General features: G+C 41.4%; 1 protein-coding gene across 2 annotated transcripts in view; it reads left to right on the plus strand.

The window, feature by feature from the left end:
* Window positions 1–17,398, plus strand: part of LOC117502429 (tRNA selenocysteine 1-associated protein 1-like) — a 75,931-nt gene that overhangs the window by 35,829 nt on the left and 22,704 nt on the right. For both annotated transcript variants that reach the window (XM_034161485.1, XM_034161486.1), the window contains 4 exons: window positions 4,083–4,180; window positions 5,298–5,397; window positions 5,495–5,544; window positions 15,249–15,380. In XM_034161485.1, the coding sequence (XP_034017376.1) occupies window positions 4,083–4,180; window positions 5,298–5,397; window positions 5,495–5,544; window positions 15,249–15,380 (380 nt within the window). The remainder of the gene's footprint in view (window positions 1–4,082; window positions 4,181–5,297; window positions 5,398–5,494; window positions 5,545–15,248; window positions 15,381–17,398) is intronic.

The raw sequence follows: 17,398 nt of genomic DNA on the forward strand, positions 1-17,398 counted from the left end.
GAGCTAAAACTCCTACTACTAAACTCCTAGTATCTGCCTGAATCGCCATACTCACGATTATCCAACCCGGAACTCCTGCGTAACTATAAACTATTTAACTGAACAAGCTACAAGGTGTATATTTAACATATTTAAATTGTACAAAGCTGGGCAAAATGTAAATCTCACTTATAAAAAAAAAATACTCAGTGTAATTATAATTACAAAATAAAGCCCTTGCCATTCTAATTTACAAAAGTACAGTAAAGCAAAACATCACACACATTATTAAATTTATGAGGTAATGTTCAAAGACATTTTGAAGGTAATTGGCTCACAAAATAAAACCGTTACGGAAAACTTGTTTCTGTATGAGTGTCTTCACGAAGACAGCCGCCTCTCCCAATGAAGTGACTCCTCCACTCGTCATAATTCGAAGGCGTGCAGGATATATCAGACCATACCATACTCCTGGGATGTCTCAGAGTTGACGTCTGACATCGTTGAAGGCCGCACATGCTTTCGCCGTCCGCGCTGTGAGGTCGGGGAAGACGGAGATCGTTGAGTTTCCGATCCTGATCCGCTGCTCGTTTCTGGCCCGCTGCAGAATGTCTGCGCAGTCCGCATAATAATGCAGATGCGCTATTATTGGACGTGGTCGCTCTCCGGGTCTGGGTTTAATGATCTGTGGGCACGATCTATAACAGGTTCTTTATCCAGCTTGAATGCATCTTTAAGTAAGGTTGAAATAGAGGCCGCTGTAACCGGACCGTGCTGATCAGATAGCCCAATGATTCTGACATTATTGCGGCGGGACCTCCCCTCTAAATCTTCACACTTACTCTCAAGAGCAATGATTCTGGTAGACAGGCTTTCCATCTTACCCCTGAGTGACACCACGTCGTCCGTATAAGTTGACAACGATTCCTCCATTGCCGTCACAGTTTGTGTTAGCTCGCTCACGTCTGACTTCGTAGCGGCTAGGCTAGCCGTCAGCTCCGTCTTAACACTCTGCAATTCAGATTTTATTTGGGACAGCGTTTCGAACATTGCCATCTGTAGTTCTGCCTTAAAAACACCCAACATCTCCCGGATAGCAGCCAGCAGCTCTGCTTTAAAATCCGCTGGAACAATCTCTGACGGCCGGTCCGGGCTAATGGCACTAGAGTTAGCACTAGCTTCAGGGGGCAGCGATGGGGAGCCACTCTGGCTCGAGGATGTAGCCGTTGAGGTAGACCGCGCCTGCGATATCATCGAGCTAGTTATGTTTCTGGGTTTCGCAGGCATATCGGTGCTTACGAAAGTCAACGTAGTTTTGTAGAAACAGTTTTTGTTTGCACAGCTTGAAAAAAAAAGAACACCTTGATAAGTTTCTAACAAATATACGCCGGAGCTCCTGGAGCACGTCTTACGCCATTGGTCGCTAACCGGAAGTCTCAAATAAATTATTGATTCATTTTTGTAAAACAAAGTGTATCATATTTGGAAATAACCCCAGGAATTTATCTAGGAATTTACTAGCACACAACATTGAAATTGAACTTGTAAATGAAACTAAATTTCTTGGGGTTTTCATTGACAATAAATTGAGTTGGAAAACATACATAAATTATATTAAATCAGAAATGTCAGAAGCCATTGCCATTTTGTATAAAGCACAATACTTCCTCCCCAACAGACATTAGTTATCTTATATCATTCATTACTTGTTCCGTACATAATGTATTGTATTGACGTTTGGGGAACCACCTGCAAAACAAATACAAATTCAATCTTTTTACTACAAAGAAAGCCATAAGAATTATTAGTAATAACCCATATTGTGAGCCAACAAATCCATTGTCTGTTTACACATTTTAACATTTTGGGACCTGATTGATTATAGCAAAATACAAATTATATTTAAAGTAAAAAAAACAAAAAACAAAACCTTTTACCACATGTCCAGGACCTGTTCAAAATGAGGGACTCAAGTTATAATCTGCGAGGAACATCAATATTTCAAAAATCGACGATTCAAACTACAGTAAGTCATTGTGTTTCTGGTTTTACAACCCCTGGCAATAATTATGGAATCACCGGCCTCAGAGGATGTTCATTCAGTTGTTTAATTTTGTAGATCACAGACATGACACAAAACTAAAGTCATTTCAAATGGCAACTTTCTGGCTTTAAGAAACAATATAAGAAATCAAGAAAAAAAAATTGTGGCAGTCAGTAACGGTTACTTTTTTAGACCAAGCAGAGGGGAAAAAATATGGAATCACTCAATTCTGAGGAATAAATTATGGAATCACCCTGTAAATTTTCATCCCCAAAACTAACACCTGCATCAAATCAGATCTGCTTGTTAGTCTGCATCTAAAAAGGAGTGATCACACCTTGGAGAGCTGTTGCACCAAGTGGACTGACATGAATCATGGCTCCAACACGAGAGATGTCAATTGAAACAAAGGAGAGGATTATCAAACTCTTAAGAGGGTAAATCATCACGCAATGTTGCAAAAGATGTTGGTGGTTCACAGTCAGCTGTGTCTAAACTCTGGACCAAATACAAACATGGGAAGGTTGTTAAAGGCAAACATACTGGTAGACCAAGGAAGACATCAAAGCGTCAAGACAGAAAACTTAAAGCAATATGTCTGAAAAATCGAAAATGTACAACAAAACAAATGAGGAACGAATGGGAGGAAACTGGAGTCAACGTCTGTGACCGAACTGTAAGAAACCGCCTAAAGGAAATGGGATTTACATACAGAAAGGCTAAACGAAAGCCATCATTAACACCTAAACAGGAAAAAAACAAGGTTACAATGGGCTAAGGAAAAGCAATCGTGGACTGTGGATGACTGGATGAAAGTCATATTCAGTGACAAATCTCAAATCTGCATTGGGTTTACATTGATATTTTGGACACTTTTCTTATCCCATCAATTGAAAGGATGTTTGGGGATGATGAAATCATTTTTCAAGATAATGCATCTTGCCATAGAGCAAAAACTGTGAAAACATTCCTTGCTAAAACAAACATAGGGTCAATGTCATGGCCTGCAAATAGTCCGGATCTTAATCCAATTGAAAATCTTTGGTGGAAATTGAAGAAGATGGTCCATGACAAGGCTCCAACCTGCAAAGCTGATCTGGCAACAGCAATCAGAGAAAGTTGGAGCCAGATTGATGAAGATTACTGTTGGTCACTCATTAAGTCCATGCCTCAGAGACTGCAAGCTGTTATAAAAGCCAGAGGTGGTGCAACAAAATACTAGTGATGTGTTGGAGCGTTCTTTTGTTTTTCATGATTCCATAATTTTTTCATCAGAATTGAGTGATTCCATATTTTTTCCCTCTGCTTGGTCTAAAAAAGTAACTGTTACTGACTGCCACTTTTTTTTCCTGATTTCTTATAGTGTTTCTTAAAGCCAGAAAGTTGCCATTTGAAATGACTTTAGTTTTGTGTCATGTCTGTGATCTGCTTTTTTCCTACAAAATTAAACAAGTGAATGAACATCCTCCGAGGCCAGTGATTCCATAATTTTTGCCAGTGGTTGTAATATTTGGAATTTGTGCCCAGATAACATAAAATCACAGAAAGGTGTTTTTGTGTAACCTCTGCAGATCGAGCCTGTTTTAAGTCACACGACAGAATTACAACTGCAGCTGTCCTGTGTACAGGGGGCCCTACCCAATTTAAAAAAAAAAAAAAAAAAAAAAAATAAAAAAAAAAATTGAAAGATGTTTAAGACCGATGAGGATAAAAGGAGTGAGTCTACACTTTCACAAGAAACTACCTTGCTTGTTGCCCGGTGGACCCTGACCAATATAATTGGTTAGCCTATAAATTGGTTTTACACTTGTAACATGGTACAAAATATTGTTTATGATGTTACGATTTCATCATGCAGTCGATGGCGGCAGCCCGTTCAGAATTCTCTTAAGAACAATGAAATCCTGTTCACTTTCATGTGTTCTGATGAAGACTGTGGCTGATACCTCAGAATCTGCACAGATGAGTCAGGATGTCTGTGAAGAGAACACAGTCAGGTTGAGGGAACTCAAACATGTTTCACACTGTTTATTTTATTTTTTCCCTATTTGCATTGTAGCTGGAGACCTACATGGATGAGAAGTTTATTACAAGAGCGTTTGCCACCATGGGTGAACAGGCGATAAATGTGCGGATCATACGCAACAAGATGACTGGGTGAGAACCAGATCCCTATCCAGTTATTGATACATATTCTGCTTTCACACATGCAGTGCGACACCACAGGATTGGAATCCGCTCCAATACAGAACGATAGCTGAGATGAACTAAAAAGTATTTCATCTCTCAATTTTTTCCCCTGAAGTTCTTCAACATTACAGAGAAAGTCTTGTTAGAAGACTGTGGGTCACATCAAAGCCAAAGTGAGCTTAGGACACTGCTTTTTTATATAAAAGCAAGTGGGTCCTTGTCATTTGATTGGTGCTTTGTATGTCACGTGACATGGATTATTTGTCCCATTTCTGTTGCATTGCATTTGGAGTGCAAATTTGGTTCCATACATTTGGTACCATTGCCCTCTACACACACATTCGCGCACACATACGCACGCACACACACAAAAAACAATTCCACTGTGCTGTAAGCTGTCTGTCATGATTTTTATGTATTTATTTATTTTTGCTTATTTTTTATTTTATTTATTTATTTATTTTTGCATTTTGCTGCACTGAGGAAATAGTCTTTTCTTTTTTTTTTCTGGTAGTGCGCGCACAAGCGCCTTCCCGCTTGTATGAGCGAGCACAAGCGCACGCTCATGTAAGCCGGGCGGCACTTAGCTTTAAAACAAACATGGCGGTGTTCATTTTGCTGACGGACAACGATTTGATGCACGGCATGGCGGACTTCATTGTCAGAATTTTTTTTGGACTCCTATTTATTATTGGTGTTGCATTGTTGATGTCAAAGCAGCAGTAACGCACCAACACTGGATGAATTTCTGATGTTGTTTTTTTCGCTGCACTGAGGAGGTACCAAAATGTAAATGTAATCCCTTTTCTGTTGTTTGTAAATTAATATAAAATGACAAGGATATATTTTAGCCATTATATAAAACAAATAATGAATGTTTTTACATTCTTTCAATGGAACGACTATTTAATTTAGTGAAAGTTGGAACATACCATTCACTTGAACTCATAAACAACTTCTCATGAACTCATAAACATTCAAACATTTGTATACTATGTAGTGTTGGCATGTACTCATTCTGCAGGAAGATCACAGACAGTGCATGTGTGAAAGGCACTTGTTGAACAGTGTGTTTCCTCATCAGAGGTGCGCTGGGTTACTGCTTTGTGGAGATGACAGATGAGGCCACAGCTGAGAGATGTCTTCGCAAAGTCAATGGGAAATCATTGCCAGGTGCCAATCCGGTACAAAAAAATTATTTCATTTTTGTAATTTCTGTTTTTTTGATACAGAATGAAATCACATATCTTTGTTGATGTCATGATCTTTGTTTTCTTGTAGCCCACAAGATTCAAGTTAAACCGGGCCAACTTTGGAAAACAGGATAGTGGGTGAGTCGAAACGGGCAAAACAAAACTGCTACAATATGATGATGCACGCTAGCAACTGTATTATTTTCACAGCTCAGTCTTCTACCAGTTTTCAGAGACAAAATATTTTGCATTTGACGGAATGATGACCTTCAAAAAATACAACAGTATTAACAGTACCGCTCACCTCTGCGGACATATTGTAACATTTGTGTTCTCACTCTTCCAATGTAAACTCTGCATAGCGTTTTAGCTACACAAAGCTCACTCATTTATTATAATTTTTTTTCTTTTTAACTGAAGATTTTATGTTGTTATGGCTGATTTGACTAATGATGGGTGTCTTGGCGCATCTCATGCTATCCACATGCCGTGGCACCACATTTTCACCAGTGTACCGCCCACCCACCCCAGATCACCGTGTGTTGAGTCCCTGATCAGGCTTGAGAACCTTCATTTTTATGAATTGGAGTATCAGATGTTTTGATTCATATAGTGGCAAACCACAACAAAGCTGCATCAAGGTGCTTCACATGAATAAAGGACCTTTCACACTGCAAGCATTCAGGGTGTTTCACGCATCACTTTAAAACCCATTATTTTCAATGAGAAGTGCTGCTTCAAAAACCGAGTTTATGCAACACTCCGCCGAAAGCGCGCATTGCCGCTTGTCATCAGGCCGCAGCGGTCAAAGTTCAACCCAATCCAACTTTCACCTCTGCTAGAAATGAGGCATCAGGCCAAAACACAGAAGAGGACAGAGTGCAGAAATGCATCACAGAACTCCACAGCAGTTTTCTGAAGAAAATCTTTACAAATGCTGTTTTTACCTCATGATTAATATCTGATTACTGTACATTTTAAGTATAAAAAAATGCTTATATTAGTGAACTTGTACTTAATAAAGTTTTAAGTTGAAAAAAAACTTTAGAAATCTTTGTTCAGGCGACATATGTAATGTTTTTTGAGTATTTAATGGCCCAGTCACATGGCAAACAACGATTCCTGAACGAAGGGAACGAAGTAAAAAAGTCACAATTCGTTCAGAAAAGGTGGGTGACAGAGCTTTATCACCCAACAGCCTGCGAAGCAAGAGCGCAAAAGGAACGAAAGAGGATCTAAACAAAACCGAAGCTAACGTTGATCTCAACGCTTTAAACAAAACGTGCCTGGAGCCACAGCTGGAGCAGTGTGTGTCTGCATCTGTGCGTTCCAGGACTCCGCGCTGGGACGGAGCTGTGGGGATCTGTGTGCATGTCGGTGGACCCACCTGCTCTGGTTCCTGTCCCGAACAAAAGAGGGATCATCTCCTATCATCAGAATCCTCACTGTCTGACGACATGCTGCGTGCTACATTTTGCTCCAAAAAAAAAAAAAAAACGTGTGCCGTGGTCAGTGCTGTATCACTGTATTACATTACTAAGCCATATATATATTGATTTATAACAGAAAACTGTCAAAAGGGGGAATAAATATAAGTGTAAAGATGATTCAATATATCAGAGCAGTAAGTTGGTCAGTCCGCGTGAATGCGCACTGACTCCCCATGTGCGGTTATTTCCACCAGCTGCAGTTGATCTACAACATGAATTCTGCCTTCCAGAACAGCTCTTTATATAATCATTTGAATTATCGACCTGTTGCCACATGTACATAAGGGCTGGATTGTCATTCCTACACTCATATTGTTATATTTAATAAAAATGTGCACGCAGGAGCTGCTGCTGTCACTGATGCTGCGTTCAAGTACCGTTGGAAATTACACAACTTTTTTGTTGTTTCAATTTCAGCAGTTGCTTGTTGCAAAATAATTAATTGTGTCCACACAAAAGATTAATTCTGGCCTATATAAGGTGCCTGAGCCCAGTGAAACTGACCCCCCCACCCAGATTAAAAAAAATCCAAGCCAACAGGCTGAGTTTGTCCTGTAGTTTCCAACGGTACACGAATACAGCGGTGGCCGCAGCGCTCAGAAATGGCTTTTGTACTGTGTGAAAACATTCAGTTGGTTGAACAAAGTCAAACTAAACACTGTTACAAAAACTAAGCAAACAATAAAAAGTCAAGAACGACAACAAAACGAAATACAGATGATTTGAGGTTTTCATTGCCCTTCGTTCAAATTTTTCAACAGTTTAAAAATCCAGACGAAGCACCAGCTGCAGGAAAGAAGCTGAGCGAAGGTTAAATGATGTCAACAAAAGTCCAGATTTCTTGTTTCGTTTGGGCTTTGTTGCCCTTCGTTAAGTGCTGTGTGACTGGGCCACAAGACTCAAAACTGAGTATTTTCACATTATTTTATTTTTTGTGGATCATGGGATACCACACAATTAACGGACTACACCTGTGTGCTGTAACCTGGCACCAAACTGTCTTTCGGAGAGTCAGCCGCGTCATTTTTGAATGTCGGCAACGATTCACCGATTATCACCTCGTTTCTGCTTCCAACTGCACCAGTCATCATCTGTCTCAGCAACAGATAGCTGAAGCTTTTGTACAACAATCATTTACACATAAATTCAGCATTATTTCATAATAAAAGATGGCAGAGCGATCAGAGCGTACAGCAGCTGCTGCAGTGCCTATGTCATTTCAGAGCGTCTGTAACGACTCGCCAATTTTCGCCTTGTTTCTGCTTAAAACTGACTTTAGAATGATTTAGAGGTTTTACTTTAACTGATGGTTAATAATCACATTCATCCATTTGTTCACTTTGGGTGTAGAGAGTCCATCTCAGACGTGCTGCTGTGGTCCCAAATGGCACATGCGCAGTGAAGGCAGGGCAGACCAATTATTAGGGGGGACTGTTCAGTCTGACACTGGCACTTTGTGCCACAACAAGACAGTTAACATATTTTAAAAGTTGAAGGAGTCACAGCGCCCCATTCATTCACATCAGAGTTTAACACAGGCATCAGTCATTTCTTCAACATTCTGCACATGAGCCATTAATACAAAAATGTAATTAAATTCAGACCTGAGTGCCCTCTATAGTAAGGGGCAAAGCTGGAAGCTGATGGAGTATCATCATCCATTTCCCTGGTGGAAGTCACTGAGGTAGTCAAACAGCTCCACAGTGGCAAAGCCCCAGGGGTTGATGAGATCCGTCCAGAAATGCTGAAGGCTCTGGGCGTGGAGAGATTGTCTAAGATGAGACGTCTCTTCAACATTGCGTTGAGGTCTGGGACAGTGCCCAAGAAGTGGCAAACTGGGGTGGTTGTCCCCATATTTAAAAGGGGGACCAGAGAGTGTGTGCCAACTACAGGGGCATCACACTACTCAGCCTCCCTGGTAAAGTCTACTCAGGGGGCTGGAAAGGAGGGTTCGCCAATAGTCGAACCTCTGATTAAAGAAGAACAATACAGGATCCATCCTGGTCGTGGAACAACCGACCAGCTCTTCACTCTCACAAGGATCCTGGAGGGTGCCTGGGAGTATGCCCATCCAGTCTACATGTGTTTTGTGGATTTGGAGAAATGCATATAATCAGATACCCCGGGAGATACTGTGGAAGGTGCTGCGGGAGTATGGAGTGAGGGGGTCCCTTCTCAGGGCCATCCAATCTCTGTACTCACAAAGCGAGAGCTGTGCTTGACAGTAAGTCAGATTCGTTTCCGGTGGGGGTTGGCCTCCGCCAGGGCTGCGCCTTGTCACCAATCCTGTTTGTGATATTCATGGACAGGATATCGAAGCGTAGTCGAGGGAAGGAGGGTTTCCAGTTTGGTGGGCTCAGGGTCTTATCACTGCATTTTGCAGATGATGTCCTGTTGGCTTCATCGGCCGGTGACCTCCAACACTCACTGGATTGGTTCACAGCAGAGTGTGAAGCGGCTGGGATGAGGATCAGCACCTCTAAATCTGAGACCATGGTTCTCAGCAGGAAACCAATGGATTGCCTACTCCGGGTAGGGAATACAGTCTTGCCCCAAGTGAAGGAGTTCAAGTAACTCGGGGTCTTGTTCATGAGTGAGGGGACAATGAAGCCTGAGATTGGCAGGAGAATTGGCGCAGCAGCAGCAGTGTTGCATTCGCTCTACCGTACTGTTGTGACGAAAAGGGAGCTGAGCCAAAAGGCGAAGCACTCGATCTACTGGTCAGTCTTTGTTCCTACGCTTACCTATGGTCATGAGGGTTGGGTCATGACCAAAAGAACTAGATCGTGGGTACAAGCAGCTGAAATGGGCTTCTTGAGGAGGGTGGCTAGTGTCTTCCTTCGAGATAGTGTGAGAAGTTCGGTCATCCGTGGGGAGCTCGGAATAGAGCCGCTGCTCCTTCGCGGTGAAAGGAGCCAGCTGAGGTGGTTCGGGCATCTGGTAAAGATGCCTCCTGGGCGCCTCCCTAGAGAAGTGTTCCGGGCACTTCTATCTGGGAGGAGACCATGAGGAAGACCCAGGACTAGGTGGAGAGATTATAGCTCCACACTGGCCTGGGAACGCCTCAGGATCCCACAGTCAGAGGTGGTCAGTGTGGTACGGAAAGGGAAGACTGGGCTCCCCTGCTAGAGCTGTTGTCCCGGCGACCCGACCCCACATAAGTGGCTGAAGATGAGTAAAATTGAATTTGAAAAATGTTAAATTACTCTGTTTGGCCATCGTATGGAGAAGAGACGCCAGGTTGCAGCGTATGCGTGCTCGATGACGTGCTCGCCAATGTTTACGTGTTCTGCCTGGCAAACAAGAGGGTTCTGCCGGTGGTGGAATCAATCAATCAATCAATCAATTTTTTTATATAGCGCCAAATCACAACAAACAGTTGCCCCAAGGCGCTTTATATTGTAAGGCAAGGCCATACAATAATTATGTAAAACCCCAACGGTCAAAACGACCCCCTGTGAGCAAGCACTTGGCTACAGTGGGAAGGAAAAACTCCCTTTTAACAGGAAGAAACCTCCAGCAGAACCAGGCTCAGGGAGGGGCAGTCTTCTGCTGGGACTGGTTGGGGCTGAGGGAGAGAACCAGGAAAAAGACATGCTGTGGAGGGGAGCAGAGATCGATCACTAATGATTAAATGCAGAGTGGTGCATACAGAGCAAAAAGAGAAAGAAACAGTGCATCATGGGAACCCCCCAGCAGTCTACGTCTATAGCAGCATAACTAAGGGATGGTTCAGGGTCACCTGATCCAGCCCTAACTATAAGCTTTAGCAAAAAGGAAAGTTTTAAGCCTAATCTTAAAAGTAGAGAGGGTGTCTGTCTCCCTGATCTGAATTGGGAGCTGGTTCCACAGGAGAGGAGCCTGAAAGCTGAAGGCTCTGCCTCCCATTCTACTCTTACAAACCCTAGGAACTACAAGTAAGCCTGCAGTCTGAGAGCGAAGCGCTCTATTGGGGTGATATGGTACTACGAGGTCTGTAACTAGGTTTAAGGATATGATTCCTTCTTTATGTTCTCTAATGCCATATACCAACACAGTGCAGAGTAGCTACCTAAACTCTGTAAGTGAGATAGAGTATCTCGTCAATAGTTTTACATCATCATTGAAGACAATTTTGGATGCTGTAGCTCCTCTAAAAAAAGAGAGCTTTAAATCAGAAGTGCCTGACTCCGTGGTATAACTCACAAACTCGTAGCTTAAAGCAGATAACCCGTAAGTTGGAGAGGAAATGGCGTCTCACTAATTTAGAAGATCTTTACTTAGCCTGGAAAAAGAGTCTGTTGCTCTATAAAAAAGCCCTCCGTAAAGCTAGGACATCTTTCTACTCATCACTAATTGAAGAAAATAAGAACAACCCCAGGTTTCTTTTCAGCACTGTAGCCAGGCTGACAAAGAGTCAGAGCTCTATTGAGCTGAGTATTCCATTAACTTTAACTAGTAATGACTTCATGACTTTCTTTGCTAACAAAATTTTAACTATTAGAGAAAAAATTACTCATAACCATCCCAAAGACGTATCGTTATCTTTGGCTGCTTTCAGTGATGCCGGTATTTGGTTAGACTCTTTCTCTCCGATTGTTCTGTCTGAGTTATTTTCATTAGTTACTTCATCCAAACCATCAACATGTTTATTAGACCCCATTCCTACCAGGCTGCTCAAGGAAGCCCTACCATTATTTAATGCTTCGATCTTAAATATGATCAATCTATCTTTGTTAGTTGGCTATGTACCACAGGCTTTTAAGGTGGCAGTAATTAAACCATTACTTAAAAAGCCATCACTTGACCCAGCTATCTTAGCTAATTATAGGCCAATCTCCAACCTTCCTTTTCTCTCAAAAATTCTTGAAATTCTTGAAAGGGTAGTTGTAAAACAGCTAACTGATCATCTGCAGAGGAATGGTCTATTTGAAGAGTTTCAGTCAGGTTTTAGAATTCATCATAGTACAGAAACAGCATTAGTGAAGGTTACAAATGATCTTCTTATGGCCTCGGACAGTGGACTCATCTCTGTGCTTGTTCTGTTAGACCTCAGTGCTGCTTTTGATACTGTTGACCATAAAATTTTATTACAGAGATTAGAGCATGCCATAGGTATTAAAGGCACTGCGCTGCGGTGGTTTGAATCATATTTGTCTAATAGATTACAATTTGTTCATGTAAATGGGGAATCTTCTTCACAGACTAAAGTTAATTATGGAGTTCCACAAGGTTCTGTGCTAGGACCAATTTTATTCACTTTATACATGCTTCCCTTAGGCAGTATTATTAGACGGTATTGCTTAAATTTTCATTGTTACGCAGATGATACCCAGCTTTATCTATCCATGAAGCCAGAGGACACACACCAATTAGCTAAACTGCAGGATTGTCTTACAGACATAAAGACATGGATGACCTCTAATTTCCTGCTTTTAAACTCAGATAAAACTGAAGTTATTGTACTTGGCCCCACAAATCTTAGAAACATGGTGTCTAACCAGATCCTTACTCTGGATGGCATTACCCTGACCTCTAGTAATACTGTGAGAAATCTTGGAGTCATTTTTGATCAGGATATGTCATTCAAAGCGCATATTAAACAAATATGTAGGACTGCTTTTTTGCATTTACGCAATATCTCTAAAATCAGAAAGGTCTTGTCTCAGAGTGATGCTGAAAAACTAATTCATGCATTTATTTCCTCTAGGCTGAACTTTTGTAATTCATTATTATCAGGTTGTCCTAAAAGTTCCCTAAAAAGCCTTCAGTTAATTCAAAATGCTGCAGCTAGAGTACTGACGGGGACTAGAAGGAGAGAGCATATCTCACCCATATTGGCCTCTCTTCATTGGCTTCCTGTTAATTCTAGAATAGAATTTAAAATTCTTCTTCTTACTTATAAGGTTTTGAATAATCAGGTCCCATCTTATCTTAGGGACCTCGTAGTACCATATCACCCCAATAGAGCGCTTCACTCTCAGACTGCAGGCTTACTTGTAGTTCCTAGGGTTTGTAAGAGTAGAATGGGAGGCAGAGCCTTCAGCTTTCAGGCTCCTCTCCTGTGGAATCAGCTCCCAATTCAGATCAGGGAGACAGACACCCTCTCTACTTTTAAGATTAGGCTTAAAACTTTCCGTTTTGCTAAAGCTTATAGTTAGGGCTGGATCAGGTGACCTTGAACCATCCCTTAGTTATGCTGCTATAGACTTAGACTGCTGGGGGGGTTCCCATGATGCACTGTTTCTTTCTCTTTTTGCTCTGTATGCACCACTCTGCATTTAATCATTAGTGATCGATCTCTGCTCCCCTCCACAGCATGTCTTTTTCCTGGTTCTCTCCCTCAGCCCCAACCAGTCCCAGCAGAAGACTGCCCCTCCCTGAGCCTGGTTCTGCTGGAGGTTTTTTCCTGTTAAAAGGGAGTTTTTCCTTCCCACTGTAGCCAAGTGCTTGCTCACAGGGGGTCGTTTTGACCGTTGGGGTTTTACATAATTATTGTATGGCCTTGCCTTACAATATAAAGCGCCTTGGGGCAACTGTTTGTTGTGATTTGGCGCTATATAAAAAAAAAAAATTGATTGATTGATTGATTGATCCACTGCTTAGGCCATTCTAACAATTACAAGGTTTTTACAAAATTTTAACAAGTCGAAGAAACAGGAAACAGAAAAAACAGAACAGCATCAAAAACAGAGTGCATTATTGAGGTGAGCATGCTGTCATTCGTACCACAGGCAGGGTGTTTTGAGTAGGGTTCAGCCGGATACTCGTTTCAGATGAGTATCCGGTACGGATAAAGCATTTTTGACAAGCACGAGCATGATCCAAGTAAAACTCGTCAATATCTCTGCTCGTGCTGAAGGAAAATCCTGATTGGCTAACTGACTGTCTTCGCACTCTGATTGGCCAGTCACACACACAGCGCCTGCCCCTTCCTACACAGACACGTCTCATGTCTCTCTGCAGCCCCCCCCACACACACACACACACAGGCTCTGCTCTCTCTCTCACGTCTGCTCACGTCGCTGTGTCAGTACTCCTTAATTTTTCTTTGGTTCGCCTCTATTTTGGTTTGTATGGTATTTAAAGTTACTTGGTGAACTTGTTTTGTAACATATGTGGCGCATTTGACAAGACAGAGCTGAAAACGGCTCGTGTTGTGTCAGTCACTGCCTCCACTCTGGTCAGTTTTTTTTTTTTAACTGTTTATTTGCTGGCTGGTGATATAAAGTCAGTTGGAAAACTTTGCTTGTGCTGAACACTGTTTTTGAGAAGAATACAGTGAACAAGGCTGACATATTATTTCCCTGTTTGCCATCACTGGATGTTTGCATGAATCACCAAGTTCACACAGATCATTAAAAAAATAAAACTCTTAGAACAACCTCTCACTCAGTCACACACACAGACACCTTAATTAAAATGCCAAGAACATTAGGTTGTAAAAATAAATAAATAAATGAAAAAAAATCACTATTTGATTTCCAAAAAATATTAATAATAAAAAAGAAAGTAGTGTTGAGTATGACAACTCTTGTTCATGCATACTTAGTGGTTCATAATTTCCTACTACTTTGAATGCCAATTCTGAGGCTGTTCTGTTATTCATTCATACACTTAAGAATATTCTTGTTCTGAGTTTATAAAAAAAAAAACCTTGTTCTGTAAAATAGTTCCTTTACTATTGTGATCAAAAACATTGAATCTCAATTCTGAGACTGTTCTGTAAATATTCATTCATACACAAGAAAATTCATGTTCTGAGTTCATAAAAAACTTGTTCTGTAAATAGTTCTTACTTTTGTGATCAAAATCATTCATTTGAATCTCAATTTTGAGGCTGTTCTGTAAATAATTTTAAAATAAACAATAAATATAGCAACTTCTGATCAGTCATATCAGTTTCAGACTTATGTATAGATGTAAGCCCCACCCATTTCCGGTTAAACCACGCCCACTTCCGGTTTAGGCCACGCCCACTCCGAGTACAGATACAGATAATTTAGATGGTTGAATAGATACAGATTGTGGTGTACTCGCTCATCCCTAGTTGTGAGATCAGTCTGGCACCCTGGGGTGCAGGGCCAGTGTCCATCCATCACCTCATCAATTTCACTTTAGTAAAGGCTGCTGCTAATCACAGTTGAAGGCAAAGAGCATTCATCCCTGCCAACCTGCAACCTTGCCAGTAGATGGCAAGAAGTCTGGTTCACTGTAGCTTTTTAAAAAAACTATGATGATGAAAAAACTTTATGTGAGGAGGCAGTTCTTATGTTTGTGTCTCAGAATTGTGAAGGGTGTGTTTGGGCTGATTCCCAGTCCAACCATGAAGATCTACCAGCCTGTGTGTTTTCTTTCTCTTGTGTGTTGCAGTCAGATGTACTCTTTGTTTGTGGGAGATCTGACTCCAGAGGTGGATGATGGGATGCTGTATGAATTTTTCTACAACCGCTATCCCTCCTGTCGTGGCGGGAAGGTTGTCCTCGACAGCGTGGGCAACTCCAAGTGAGTGTGTGCTGTGACACCACACAGTTTCTGTACATGTTACTGCAGCTTTCCTCAGAATTTGCGTTTCCAGCAGAAAGACGGTGCACACTTAGGAATCATTTTACTGGTGTCAGTGAGTGAAGTTTGATCACTTTCAAAACAGATGTACTGTGAACAACAACAAAAAACACAAAAACATGGAGACCTTTAATCTTCAAAGTGCACCCAGTGCAGTAGTGGGCACAGTTCCGCTAATCCGCTAACTGCTAATTAGCGAAGCTAGCTTTCTTGTTAGCAGATTAGCTTTTCAGCTAACTTCTAAAACCATCAGTGGAACAATTAGCTTCTGATAAATTTATAACATTTTTTACATGGTAATGGTGAAAAACATTTATAAACCCTATTGGCTGCTGTCTGCTATGTATTTTGCAGCAGCAAGGCAGCTAAGAGGATCTGAGCTCAACTCTACCCCAGCAGAAGCAGCCTGGCTGCCACTTTGTACAAATGGCAGGGTTGACATTAATGTAGTTATTCTACCTGGATTAATTTGATTTATAAATCAAAACCATAAGACAAACCTGCTTTCCTTTTCAAGATGTCTGCATCACAGTTGGACCACTGTATGCTGTCTAGGTAAATGACGCTTCCCTACAGCAGTGGGCAGGGCGCACAAAGACAGAAGCGCTGACTCATTGGCTGTGTTTGGGTTTGTGATCGCCATCGCGTCTATCAGAAGCGTCGGCGGTGTTTAAATTCAAAATCGGCTTGTTAGTAGCTGAGTGTGCAGTTAGCTGTAGCTCCCAATAAATTTTTTGGGTGGTTTATTGGTTTAGCGTTATAAAAGATAACCTTTCAGTTAGCTGATTAGCAGTTATCGAAGCTGACTTTTTGGTTAGCTGTGCCCACCACTGACCCAGTGTGCAGATGAGCGCTATGTGTGGCAGCACTCCCACATCAGTGTGTGTCAGGAGATAATAGTTGATGCACTACCCATCAGGTTTGTACACACCAGAGTTTTCTCCTTTTCCACCATGTTAAAATAACATTAAATTCCTGAAAATGTGTTCAAACAAAGTCCACAGGTGACCTTTGACCTAACATTTTGCTGTTTATAACTACTGCTGACTTGTAAAAAGAAAACTGGCAGAAAAAGTGATTTATATTCATAAATAACGACAATAATACATTAGTTGTCCAGTTCGTTTTGGGCTCGTTTTCGTTCGTTTTTTTTTTGTTTGTTTTTTTTAGTTTGTGTATGTGCGCTCATGCACTCTTTGCTTATTTTTTTTTTTTTAACATGTTCATTTAGGCCCACGTTACACAGGGCGGCGGCGGTCGTGATTCTGTCGATTAAAATGCACCCAATCGGCTGAGGTGACACAAAAACACCCTTTTATGTAGCTGCTTCCACTCCTCTTGTGAGGTGTTGTTGTCTCACGTGAGGTTTGTGCACTATAGATGATGTCAAATTTCCGTAGAGATCTGCTGCTTTTTTTTTTTACCTTTCTGCTGTATTTTGAGCAGTTTGCTGTCAGATTTCCTCGCTGTGCATGTGCACTGGGAGAGAGACATATGAGCTAAATATTAAATGGTTGATTTTTGCGCATATGTGCTTTTCCTCGTCATTTTTCCTCGTCATTCACAGGCGGTGTCAGCTAAATCAGCAGAAAACTACATCACTGGAGAAATAACACCCTTCACTGGACTTTCTATTGCTGAAAAACAACTGACAGCCGTGAAAAATATAAACAGATTTTTTAAAAGCCATTGCAGCGACTAAATCAGTGATCATCTTCTTCCGCAAGTTATGCTATTAAAAATGATTAGCCAGGTCCAGGAATACCACAGGCTTTGTGGCCTCCAACACCTCAAGCTGCACCTTTCCGAGGACACGATGGGACATGTCCATCAATCTGTTGTTGTGAGTCAATGCTCCCCTGAGACTCTTTAAGTTCTTTATCAAAGTGATGAGAAGGCTTACTGCTCAAAGAAGAAATCTAATGATGTCGTTTTTCTGGAGGTTGCAATACAGAGTG

This window comes from Thalassophryne amazonica, chromosome 20, assembly GCF_902500255.1.
Source record: "Thalassophryne amazonica chromosome 20, fThaAma1.1, whole genome shotgun sequence".
NCBI classification, from domain to species: domain Eukaryota; kingdom Metazoa; phylum Chordata; class Actinopteri; order Batrachoidiformes; family Batrachoididae; genus Thalassophryne; species Thalassophryne amazonica.